The sequence below is a fragment of the Artemia sp. Qi Xiang Cuo genome, chromosome 14 (assembly GCF_049724085.1).
Source record: "Artemia sp. Qi Xiang Cuo chromosome 14, ASM4972408v1, whole genome shotgun sequence".
In the NCBI taxonomy this organism is placed as follows: Eukaryota; Metazoa; Arthropoda; class Branchiopoda; order Anostraca; family Artemiidae; genus Artemia; species Artemia sp. Qi Xiang Cuo.
Window position 1 is genome coordinate 68260637 of NC_142807.1, and position 13028 is coordinate 68273664.

Genomic DNA, 13028 nt, shown 5'->3' on the forward strand with positions numbered 1-13028 from the left:
TGATTTAGAACAATAATTACCTTTCTATATATCAATTAACACTCACTAGAATTGCAAATTTTCACTCGCTGAGAATGTTTTCAAAACAATACTTCTTACATCGCATAGACTAATTATGCCAAACGAGACACGAGACATCTTCAAAGCAGATTAATCAATTGCTACGTTCGATTTTCTTTGGACATAGGAAATCGTCAATGAGGGTGAGAATTTCTGTAAAACTATCAAAGATTGATCAACTCGATGATCTCACACTTCTTGTGAATCAGAAAGAAAAAAGAAGAAAAATTGATAAAAGTTATTTTGAAATATGCCCCAAAATCAGTGCTATTACAACTTAAATGACGCGAGGGGGGCATGAAAACTATGGTTTTTAACTTTGATATACAAGACTAGACAGAAAAGTCTATAGGAGTGGGGGTGCCACCCACCTCTACCATCGCTCTCGAAATCCCCCACCCCCCCTTCCCCCCCACTCCCCTTTTACCGCGTCGTCTAACATAACCTCGTCCCCCCCCACAAAAATATTTATAGTACCTACTTTTAAATGTATTTAATTTTTGTAGTTGTAAAACCTGCATACCGAAAATATAAAAAACGGAACTTTAGTAGCTAGTACGTATTTTCATCGTAGTTTAAATATTTTCATTGTAAAACACACTTAAAAGCCATATTATGCGATTTATTTGTAATAACAGTTTTGTTTTGTTTACCCTCTATATTTAATTCATCACACCCCAACTCCCCCAAACCAAAAATATATATATAAAATATAAAAAAAAAAAAAAAAAAAAAACGGAACTTATTTAGCTATAAAAAGAGATAAAAATAATTTAAAAAATTTCTGTTTAAAAAAACATTACAAGACAAAAACCTAGCGAATTGTTGTATAGTTGTGTATTCGATTAATAGGATTAAAAGTTGTGTGTCTTGTACAATCTCAATTGAAATCAACAAACACCACATCCAATCCAAATAAAATTGTAACTATTAGTTTATAATAATAACCTGACAAGAACGCGGAAGATAGCGCGGTGTGCTGGTCGGGGCGGGGCGAGGCTTGGTTGTTCTTAATCGAAATCGAAGTTGCTTTGATGGGATGAGGTACAGATAACTACACCAGTGCCACCCGGCAGACGGCTTCTGAGACTGTAGATAACTCACCAGATGTGGGTAGGTTACGTGAAGTGGTCTTAAACTATCCCAGGAGAGGTTAAGTGGTCTTAGCCTATCCCCGGTTAGGTTAGGTAACCTAACCTAACTAGGGTTAGCAGGTTAGGTTAGTTTAGTTTCGGTTAAGTGGCCGGCCACTTAACCGAACCTAACCTAATTCTTTATGATTCTTTAAAGGAAATGTCAACGTGCTTTACCTTCATGGAGTTAAACACCAGTTTTCAAGATTTTCGGTTACCATTGAGCTGGGGCGCTCCGTACATCCAATTCATTAACACGAAGTCTTTGAACACGATTGCATGACTCGAATATAATTAAGAATGTCTCTTAGCTCGTTGAAAATGTGTATGAATTCTTCATTTTTAGCTGTATTGCAGAGGTAATATAGGAACATTTTGCATTTTTTCTAACCAAACACCACTGAAATATTCCAACTCTTACATTTCAACGAAAGAAATTCTAAATGAACTTTGAAAAATCAGGAAAATGTAACTGTGACAAGGTAAACCATAACCAAACACTACTGAAATATTCCAACTCTTGCATTTCAATGAAATAAATTCGAAATGAGCTTTGAAAAATCAAGAAAATTTAACTGTGACAAGGTAAACCATAACCAAACACTACTGAAATATACCAACTCTTGCATTTCAACGAAAGAAATTCAAAATGAACTTTGAAAAATCATGAAAATGTAACTGTGACAAGGTAAACCACAACCAAACACTATTGAAATAGTCCAACTCTTGCATTTCAACGAAAGAAAATCAAAATGAGCTTTGAAAAATCAGGAAAATGTAACTGTGACAAGCTAAACCATAACCAAACACTACTGAAATAGTCCAACTCTTGCATTTCAACGAAAGAAATTCAAAATGAGCTTTGAAAAATCTTGAAAATGTAACTGTGACAAGGTAAACCATAATCAAACACTACAGAAATAGTCCAACTCTTGCATTTCAAAGAAAGAAATTCAAAATGAACTTTGAAAAATCAAGAAAATTTAACTGTGACAAGGTAAACCACAACCAAACACTACTGAAATATTCCAACTCTTGCTTTTAAACAAAAGAAATTCAAAATGAACTTTGAAAAAATCAAGAAAATTTAACTCTGACAAGTTAAACCACAACAAAACACTACTGAAATATGCCAAATCTTGCATTTAAATGAAAGAAATTCAAATGAACTTTGAAAAATCAAGAAAATGTAACTGTGACAGGGTAAACCACAATCTAACGCTACTGAAAAAGTCCAACTATTGCATTTCAAAAAAATAAATACACAATGACGTTTGAAAAATCAAGAAAATGTAACTTTGAAAAGGTAAACCACAACCGAACGCAACTGAAATAGTCCAACTCTTGCATTTCAACAAAAGAAATTCAAAATGAAGTTTGAAAAATCAAGAAAATGTAACTTTGACAAGGTAAACCACTACCAAACACTACTGAAATATTCCAAGTATTGCATTTCAAGTAAGGAAATTAAAAATTAAGTTTGAAAAATCAAGAAAATGTAACTGTGACAAGGTAAAACACAACCAAACACTACTGAAATATTCCAACTATTGCATTTCAACAAATGAAATTCAAAATGAGTTTTGAAAAATCAAGAAAATGTAACTGTGACAAGGTAAACCAAAACCAAACACTACTGAAATAGTCCAACTCTTGCATTTCAACAAAGGAAATTCAAATTGAGCGTTGAAAAATCAAGAAAATGTAACTTTGTAAAGGTAAACCACAACGGAACGCTACTGAAATATTCCAACTCTTGCATTTCAACAAAAGAAATTCAAAATGAACTTTGAAAAATCAAGAAAATGTAACTGTGACAAGGTAAACCACGACCAAACACTACTGAAATATTCCAACTCTTGCATTTCAACGAAAGAAATTCAAAATGAACTTTGAAAAATCAAGAAAATGTAACTGTGACAAGGTAAACCACAACCCAACACTACTGAAATATTCCAACTCTTGCATTTCAACAAAGGAAATTCAGAATGAACTTTGAAAAATCAAGAAAATGTAACTATGACAAGGTAAACCACAACCGAACGCTACTGAAATATTCCAACTCTTGCATTTCAACGAAAGAAATTCAGAACGAACTTTGAAAAATCAAGAAAATGTAACTGTGACAAGGTAAACCACAACCAAACACTACTGGGATGGGCTTTGGGTTCCGGAGATGGCATTTGGGGGTCTGGGTGGGCGTTTGGGGCGCCAGGGGACCGGTGGATGGCCTTTGGGGCACCGGTGGCCCTTTGGGAGCTCGATGGGCCTTTGGGGACCGGTGGAGGACCTTTGGGGCATAGGGAGGGCCTTTGGGGGTCCGGGGGGCCAGTTGGGGGCCTGGGGGACATTTGGGGCCTGGGGATGGCCTTTGGGGGTCTGGGTGGGCTTTTGGGGGCGCCGGTGTCCCTTTGGGAGCTTGGGGGGCTTTGAGGACCGGGGGCTTCCTTCGGGGTTGGGGTAGGAGGATCGGAACCCTTTGGGGTTGGGTTAGAGGACCTCACAACACTGTTCAAATGAAACTTGTGTATTATAACGACCACACTCAAAACCTCCTCCAAAATCTCTTCAAAAATCTTCTTTTAAAATGTCTCTATCTGTTTCGCCGAAATAGTTCCATAAACTGTCTAAAACGGTTTCGCCCAAATAATAACTAAAAGAAAATTAAGCGTGTTCATTTGTTATTTGCATCTATGTGCTAACTCATTTCAAATTAATAGTAAAACTTCTCGCGAGCTAAAAAAATTCATCGCTAAGATGTTTCTTGCCTAATTGTTTCAATGGCCTTTGGTTATTAATATCCTTTGGAGTTCGACCAAAAGAGTTGTTCCCGAGGCAAAGACATTAATGATATGGATCTATTCCTGGAGAAATGTTTCTAGGCGGAAATTTTTAAAGTCTGACAGATGATGTCATTGATTGATTGATCTGTCAAGAAGGGGAAATTAATTTGTTGTTTCTAAGGGGACTTATTGATTCACGATAGGTGAATTGAGGTCGACAGCACAGGTGTTCCAAATTCCCAATCGATTATGCAATCAATTTCCCAGGGGATTCCATGCCCATATATGGTGCCCCTTCAGCATTAAAAATGCTGACAGGACCACGTGGTTTATGGTTTTCTCAGTGACAAAGTTCCTGTTTTTAAAATTATAAATGACAAAAACCAAGAAAAAAGACATAAATGTGAGAAAATTCATGTTTTTAAAATTATAACTGAAAAAAACCATAAAACATACATAATTTGATGTTGACAACCATGAAAAACATAAAATAAATCGAACAACACACATAACCATACATTAAAACAACCATAAATGTGACAAAATTCATGTTTTTACAAGTGATAAAATTCCTGTTTTTTCATTCTCACTGACAAAACCATAAACCACGTGGTCCTGTTTGTATCAATAGACATTTGGCAAATTCCTTTTTTTTCATTCTCAGTTATAAAAACATATAACAGATATGAATTGCTGTTGACATCCATAAATATGTCAATGTCCATTTTTTTCAAATTCTCACTGACCAAATACATTAAACATCCATGAAAAACATCAAATAAATCGAACAACACACACATAACCATCCATGAAAACATACATAAATGTGAGAAAATTCATGTTTTTCAAATTCTCACTGACAAAAACCATGAAAACATCCATAATTTGATGTTGACATCCGAGAAAAACATCAAATAAATCGACCAACACACATATCCATCCATGAAAACATCCATAAATGTGACAAAATTCCTGTTTTTTCAAGTGAGAAAAATTCTGTTTTTTCATTCTCACTGAGAAAACCATAAACCACGTGGTCATGTCACGACTGGTACCCCCTCCTCTACTGATTTTGGCTCACCGTACATGAATAATTAAAAAAAATTGAATATTAATTTTACTTTTATTTGGTTAAATGGCATTCTCGAAACCTGTTTAATTTTATTAACGAACATTTTTATTAGTAATAAATATACGTAACTTACGAATTAACTTACGTAACGAACCTCTATATTCTTATATTTTTAATACGTATATTAGAGGGTTCGTCCCCTAGTCAATACCTTGCTCTTTAAGCTTAAGTTCAAATTTTGTTCCAATTCTTTAAAAATGACCCCTTAATCACAAAGGCCGTTAATTAGAATAAATAGCTCTTATGAAAGTACTAAATAATCTTTGGCATAAAGAGCGAGATATTGACTAAGGGATGAACCCAATCATATACGTAATGTTTTCTGTCGTTTTATATTTTGATGTTGCTCCTTACTTTCAGTTAAAAAACTTATTTTTTATATATAATTTCTGATATTTATTTTTAAAAATTAAACACGCATTTGTGATCTTTCTTCTGGCAAAAAATACGAAAATTTTTGATAATTATGACATTTATTGAGATGATTATTTGTACTATTTTTAAAAACTAATTTAGATAATTATTTTAGGCAAAAAATACTTTCTTCTGGCAAAAAATACAAAATTTATTGATAATTATGACATTTATTGAGATAATCATTTGTAATATTTTTAAAAACTGATTTAGATAATTATTCAGCTCAGCATGGGGATTTCTCACTTTCATTATGCCATCTTGTCTTAATTACGCATTTGAAGAACAATGTGTTATTCTCGGATGTTCAGCATTCGAGAACTAAACTCAAGTCGAAGACTACCTATTCAAAATAAATAAATTTTGGATAATAAATAAAAAAAATAAAATAAGTAAAATAATAAATAAATAAGATAATACAAATAAATGGAAGAAATAAATAAAATAATATGATAGCATTAATAAATGTAATAATATAATAAAAAAATCATATAATAGAAATAAATAAAATAAGTGGATCGCAAAATAAATTTTGCAATCTGCCAAAAGACACAAATAAAATAAATACAAAACATGACAACTTAGAGCAGGAGAAGAAGAAACAGGGGCGTAATTTGCTATGGGGCAGGGGGGCAACTGTCCTTCCCAGACCTCGCTTTGACTCCCAATCCCAAGACTTCAGTTTGCCCCCCCCCAGCTGAAATTTAGTTTCTTATTAAATCTTGTCAAAACTAAGATAAGCTTGCATAATTAAAGCATTACCGGAAACAGATCCGTTTTTTTAGTACATATCTACCTTTACCTTTTTGCTATAAGTTACCTTTATATAGTACTATTAAGTACCTTTATAGTATTTTTAAAGTACTAATTAGTACCTTTATGGCACCAAACGGCTTATTTTTTTAAGTTTTTACTGCCATTTTCACTTGATATGGGAAAATTGACTCCAACTTTGCCCCCCCCCCCCCCCCCAGGATTTTGAGGAAATTATGCCCCTGGGGAGAAAGGGATAAAAGAGCCTACCCCAGCGTAGCAAATTCACAATATTATACTTAAAAAAAAAAGAATAAGAAGCCCCTGTCATCAAGGGGTAAATAATATATTTTGTTAACTTTTTCTTTAAAAGAAATCGACTATTCAGATTTTTAAATTCATTATTTAAATCAAGCCTATTTGCTTTAAAAGGGGTTGGCAATTTACTGGGAAAGCCTACATGTTCCGAAACGAGCCGAATTAGTTGCAAGGGAGCAAGAGGGGATGGCAAAAATATGTGAATCATAAAAAAAAAAGATGTTGGGACTGAATATCGTAATGCCGAAAAGATAACTACAAATAGTTAAAGTAATAATCAATATATTTTTAGAAAAAGAGACAAAGAGCCTGTGTGCTACCAAAATGTTGGTTGCTTTCTCAACGATGGTCCTTATTCCCACCTAAGTCTCCCTTCAGCTCCTGAAGAGATAGATACTAAATTTTATCTCTACACACGGATGAAGGAGCAACCAGAGTTAATTTCCTACATGAACTTAACGTCTATAAGAGCCTCAGCATTTAATGCTACACATGCAATCAAAGTTATAATTCACGGATTTGGGAGCTCTTGTCGCAGAATTTGGGCGAAAGAGATGAGACTTGCCTTGCTTTCTGTGGTAAGTTTTGTGAAAGCTTTCTTTAATGTATGGGTATGAAGCAGGGCATTTTTTTTCAATATTTCTTCTTTTTCAGTTAGTAGTGATAGAGATAATCTTCATTTTTTAAGTTGAAAGATGCTTTCAGTGTTTCGATTTATTTATTTGAGAGTTCTTGTCGCAGAATTTGGGCAAAAGAGATCAGACTTGCCTTGGTTTTTGTGGTAAGTTTCAGGAAGAATTTCTTTATTGTATGGATATGAAGTGGAGCATTTTTTTCAATAGTTATTCTTTTCAGTTAATCATAGGCAACGCAATCGCACTGCCTAAGTGTTGGCACAATGAATTATTTTTTTCTTTAGACCAGGGCATTTTGTATCGAAGGAGTTGTCGTAGAAACTTCGAAAGGGGCTCATTCGATTGGAAATTGGAGTTGCTACTGCCCTTTTTGATAGTCGAAAGTGATTGGAAGGCAACTAACACCCCTTCCATTCCACCATTTCCCAAAAACACATCCAATCAAAATTTTGAGATCGCCATTTTGTTCAGCGTAAATGATTTCCAGATAGCAATTATGTTTTCGGTGAGGACCCTCCCCCACAGCCCTCAGGGCAAGCGTAGAAAGTTATGCCCTGGGGGCATATAAGGTTTTTATAGAAAGCGTAGTCGTAGAAACTTCAAAAAGGGCTCATTCGATTCGAAATACAAAGGGCTAGTGCCTTTTTAATAGTCGAAAGTGATTGGAGGGCAACTAACCCCCCTCTCACGCCCGCCTTTTCCCCAAACATATCCAATAAAAATTTTGAGATAGCCCTTTGTTCAACGTAGTTGAAAGTTCTGAAAATTAGGTCTTTGAGGATGACAACCCCCTTCCCACAGTCCTCAGGGCAAGGGTTATAAATTATGCCCTGGGGGCATATAAAGTTTTCATAGAAAGGTTTGTCATATAAACTTCAAAAGGGGCTCAATCGATTGGGAACTCAGAGGGCTAGTGCACTTTTTAATAGTAGAAAGGAAAAGGATAGCAACTAACCCCCCTCTCGCGTCCACCATATTCCCAAGCATATTCATTCATAATTTTGAGATTGCCATTTTGTTCAACGTAGTTTAAATTTCTGGAAATCATGTCTCTGAGGATGACAACCCCCTCAGAGCCCTCAGGGCTAGGGTTATAAATTATACCCTGGGGCATATAAGGTTTTTATTGAAAGCTTTGTCGTAGAAACTTGAAAAGGGCACATTCCATTTGAAATTCAACGGGCTAGTGCCCTTTTTAATAGTCGAAAGTGATTGGAGGGCAACTATCTCACCTGTCACACCCACCTTTTCCCCAAACAAATACAATCAAAATTTTTAGATAGCCATTTTGTTCAACGTAGTTGAAAGTTTTGGAAATTAGGTCTTTAAGGATGACAACCCCCCCCCCCCCACCACACAGCCCTCAGGGCAAGGGTTGTAAGTTATGCCCTGGGGGCATATAAGGTTTAATAGGAAGCGTTATCGTAGAAACTTCAAAAAGGGCTTCATTCCATTGGAAATTGAAATGGCTTGTGGCCTTTTTAATAGTCGAAAGTAATTGGAGGGCAACTAACCCCCCCTCTCACGCTCACCATTTTCCCAAACACATACAATAAAAATTTTGAGATAGCCAGTTTTTTCAACGTAGTTGAAAGCTCTGGAAATTATGTCTTTGAGGATGACAACCCCCCACAGCGCTAAGGAAAATGGTTGTACGTTATTCCCTGGGGGCATATGAGATTTTTAAATACAGTAATGTCGTAAGACGTCAAAAAGGGTTCTTTTATATGAAAATTTAAAGGGCTAATATCCTATGCAACTATTGACTGTTATCTAAAGGCCAATGATCCCCCTCTCACTTTCACACAATCTTCTCATACATCCGCTCCAAATTTTGAGATTTTTATTTTGCTCAACGTAGTTCAATGTTCTAGAAACTATGTATTTTAGAATGACACCCCCCTCAGAGCCTTCAGGGCAAGGGTTGTAAGTTATGCCCTGGGGCATATAAGGTTTTTATAGAAAGTGTTGTCGTAGAAACTTCAAAAAGGGCTCATTTGATTTGAAATTGAAAGGGTTAGTGCCCTGAAAGGGTTACTGATGTGTGTTAACTTTGTTTTTAATTACAAAGTTAAATATGCCTAAATTTTACGTCTATGTATGAATTTAATGTCATAGCCGAGTGGTTGGGGCTCCGGACTTGAAATTTTGAGGTCAGGGCTTTGAGTCCTGGTGTCGCTGATTATTTGGATTGGAAAGGGGGTCAGTGGTGTGACTTTGTAAGCTCTGCTAGAGTCGATCCAGCTCTAAATGTCTGCCCGGAAATATCTGGGGGAAAACACAGGAAGGGTCGGATGATTTGCCGCCAACCACGCATTGTCCTCTCGGCCGAAAGCATTGAATCAGCAAATCGGCACACAGAGGGGTCTGAAGAATAAACTAAGGTGCATTTACAAAATTGATCTTCGCTATGCGTATACATCACTGCAAACGCAGTGGGAGGATGCATTTTGACTCATCAAACCCATTCGCTGGACTGAAGTTGGCTGAACTTCTTAAGACCTCTTCCAAATGACGTTTTGCAATTTTTTGAATTAGGAAAGTATTTTTCATAGATTTCCTCTTTCAATTCCCTTTAATTATCACGTGATTCACCTTTTCAAATGAACAATTGTGTTTTTCTCTGTCTTGATTTTCAGCCTATTTTGGCTGCAACATTAGAAGTAGGCTATATTTCGTTTCGCTATATAGCCAAATAGTACCATGTTTGAGGAGGAATTGTTTCATTTTTTCTTTTTTTTTAATGTGCCCTACTTTTAATTCTTTAGGGACATTTGAAGTCTAATAGTAAATCAAATAGCCTACTATACGCTTCGAAAAATGACGTCCAGCATGTAAATATTAAGGCAAAATTTGATTTTTAATCAAGAAAAAAAAGGTTTAAAGTTTCGTTTGCTTAACCAGAGAAAAAGACAATTAAAAGAAAATTAATTTTAGGAAACTTTTCCACAAAAGAAGTACAAATTATGTTCTGGTCTTTAGAAGGTATGGGAAGCGTCAGCCCTGCTCTTCCTACGTTCTGTTTGTTTTGAGTTTCACCCGGTTATTTATTGTAATTTCTTTTTGTTTTGTATTTTATTCTTTATCGATGGTAATTAATGGTAGTTTTATACTTGAAAATTTATTTGACCTTTTTTCTGCTTATCTTTGGCTTAATGTAGCTGCTTAATTTTCTTTGAAAAACTTGTTGTGTGAATTTTTTTTTTTAAATTAATTCAAATGAAGGGAACATGCTCCGCATTTAAAATCAAGGGTGTTGAAAGGGGTACATCTTCTTGGGTACATCAAAGGGGTACATCAAAGGGGTACAAAGGGGTAAAATCAAAGGGGTTCGTCTCTTCTTGTTGGCTCCTGTTCACCCAAAATTATCTTCGGTCATCCTACCGAAGTATTAATCGTCGATTTATTGTATATAGCCATAATAGCCATTTTGTTCAGCGTAAATGATTTCCAGATAGAAATTATGTTTTTGAGGAGGACCCTCCCCCAACAGCCCTCAGGGCAAGGGTTATAAGTTATGCCCTGGGGGCAAATAAGGTTTTCATAGAAAGCCTTGTCGTAGAAACTTCAGAAGGGGCTCATTCGATTGGAAACTGAAATGGCTAGTGCCCTTTTTATTAGTCGAAAGTGATAGGAGGGCAACTAACCCCCCTCTCACGCCCACTTTTTCCCCAAACACATCCAATCAGAATTTTGAGATAGCCATTTTGTTCAACGTAGTTGAAATTTCTGGAAATTAGCTCTCTGAGGATGATAACCCCCACAGAGCCTTCAGGGCAAGGGTTATAAGTTATACCCTGGGGGCATGTAAGGTTTTTATAGAAAGCGTTGTCGTAGAAACTTGAAAAGGGCACATTCCATTTGAAATTCAACGGGCTAGTGCCCTTTTTAATAGTCGAAAGTAATTGGAGGGAAACTACCCCACATCTCACACCGACCTTTTCCCAAAACATATTCAATCATAATTTTTAGATAGCCATTTTGTTCAACGTAGTTGAACGTTTTGGAGATTAGGTCTTTAACTAGCTTGTGGCCTTTTTAATAGTCGAAAGTAATTGGAGGGCAACTAACCCCCCCTCTCACGCTCACCATTTCCCCAAACACATACAATAAAAATTTTGAGATAGCCAGTTTTTTCAACGTAGTTGAAAGCTCTGGAAATTATGTCTTTGAGGATGACAACCCCCTACAGCGCTCAGGACAAGGGTTGTAAGTTATGCCCTGGGAGCATATGAGACTTTTATAGAAAGCGTTGTCCTAAAACTTCAAAAAGGGTTCATTCGATTAAAAATTGAAAGGACTAGTGCCCTTTTTAAAAGTTGAAAGTAATTGGAGGGCAACTAATCCCCTTCTGACGCCCAACATTTCCCCAAACACATCCAATCAAAGTTTTGAGATATTCATTTTGTTAAACTTAGTTAAAAGTTCTGGAAATTATGTCTTTTGGGATGACACCTCTCTCACAGCCCTTATGGCAAGGATTTTAAGTTGCGCCCTGGGGCATAAAAGGTTTTTATAGAATCTTCTGTCATAAAAACTTAGTAGGGATCCATTCGACTGGAGATTGAAAGAGCTAGTTCTCATTTTAATAATTGAAAGTGTATTGTGAGCAAAAAACCCCCCTCTCACGCCCACCTTTTCACCAAACACATTCAATTAAAATTTTGAGATAGCTATTTTGTTCAACGTAGTTGAGCCTTCTTGAAAGTAGGATTTTGAGGATGACAAACCCCCCAAACCCTCAGGGCAAGGGTTGTAAGTTATTCCTGGGAGAAATAAGGCTTTTATAGAAAGCGTTTTCGTAGGAACTTCAAAAAGGGTTCATTCTATTGGAAATTGAAAGGGCTAGTGCTCTTTTTAATAGGCTAGTCGAAACTTATTGGAGGACAACTAACCTCCCTCTCACACCCATCATTTTCCCAAACACATCCAATCAAAATTTTGAGATAGCCATTTTTTTCAACGCAGTTGAAAGTTCTGGATATTATGTCTTTGAGGATGATCAACCCCCCTCCCCCCCCATCCCTCAGGGCAATGGTTGCAAGTTATGTCCTGGGGGCATATAAGGTTCTTATAGAGCGTTGCAATAGAAACTTTGAAAACTTCGAAGGTCTAGTGCCCTTTGTAATAGTTAAAAGCGATTGGAGGAAAACTAACACCCCTCCAACGTCCACCCGCTTTCAAGAAGTCTCGAGTCAAAAAACAGAGACAGCAATTTGCCTCAATGTAGTTCAGCGGTCTGAAAATTATGTCAGTGGGGATGACACTCCCCCTACAGCGCTCGGTACACGGTTGGTAAGCTATACCCTGAGGGCATGTGAGGTTTTTATAGAAAACGATATAGTAGAAGCTTTAAAAAGGGGCCCATTCGATTGGAAATGGAAAACCCTAGTGCCCTATTTAATAGTTGAAAGGGATTGGAGGGCAACTAACGCCTTTCTCAAGCCTACGCTTTCCCCAAACACATCCAATCAAAATTTTGAGATAGACATTTTGTTCAACGTAGTTGAAAGCTATGGAAATTAGGTCTTTACCAGCGTTGTCTTAGAAACTTCAAAAAGGACTCAATCAATTAGAAAATGAGAGGGCTAGTGCCCTTATTAATAGTCAAAAGCGATCGGAGGGCATACGCTCCCCCCCCCCCCCACGCCTATCATTTCCCCAAACACATCCGATCAATATTTTTACATAGCAATTTTGTTGAACGTTGTTGAAGGGCCCGGAAATTATGTTTTTCAGTATGACCACCCCCAAAGCCATCAGGGCTAAGGTTGTAAGTTATGCCTTGGGGGCATATAAT

The 13028-nt window shown here is 36.5% G+C and overlaps 1 protein-coding gene across 1 annotated transcript in view; it reads left to right on the forward strand.

The window, feature by feature from the left end:
- Positions 1 to 13028, forward strand: part of LOC148944792 (uncharacterized) — a 180451-nt gene that overhangs the window by 33508 nt on the left and 133915 nt on the right. The window contains exon 3 of the mRNA XM_089100315.1: positions 6886 to 7171. Within this exon, the coding sequence (XP_088956441.1) occupies positions 6886 to 7171 (286 nt within the window). The remainder of the gene's footprint in view (positions 1 to 6885; positions 7172 to 13028) is intronic.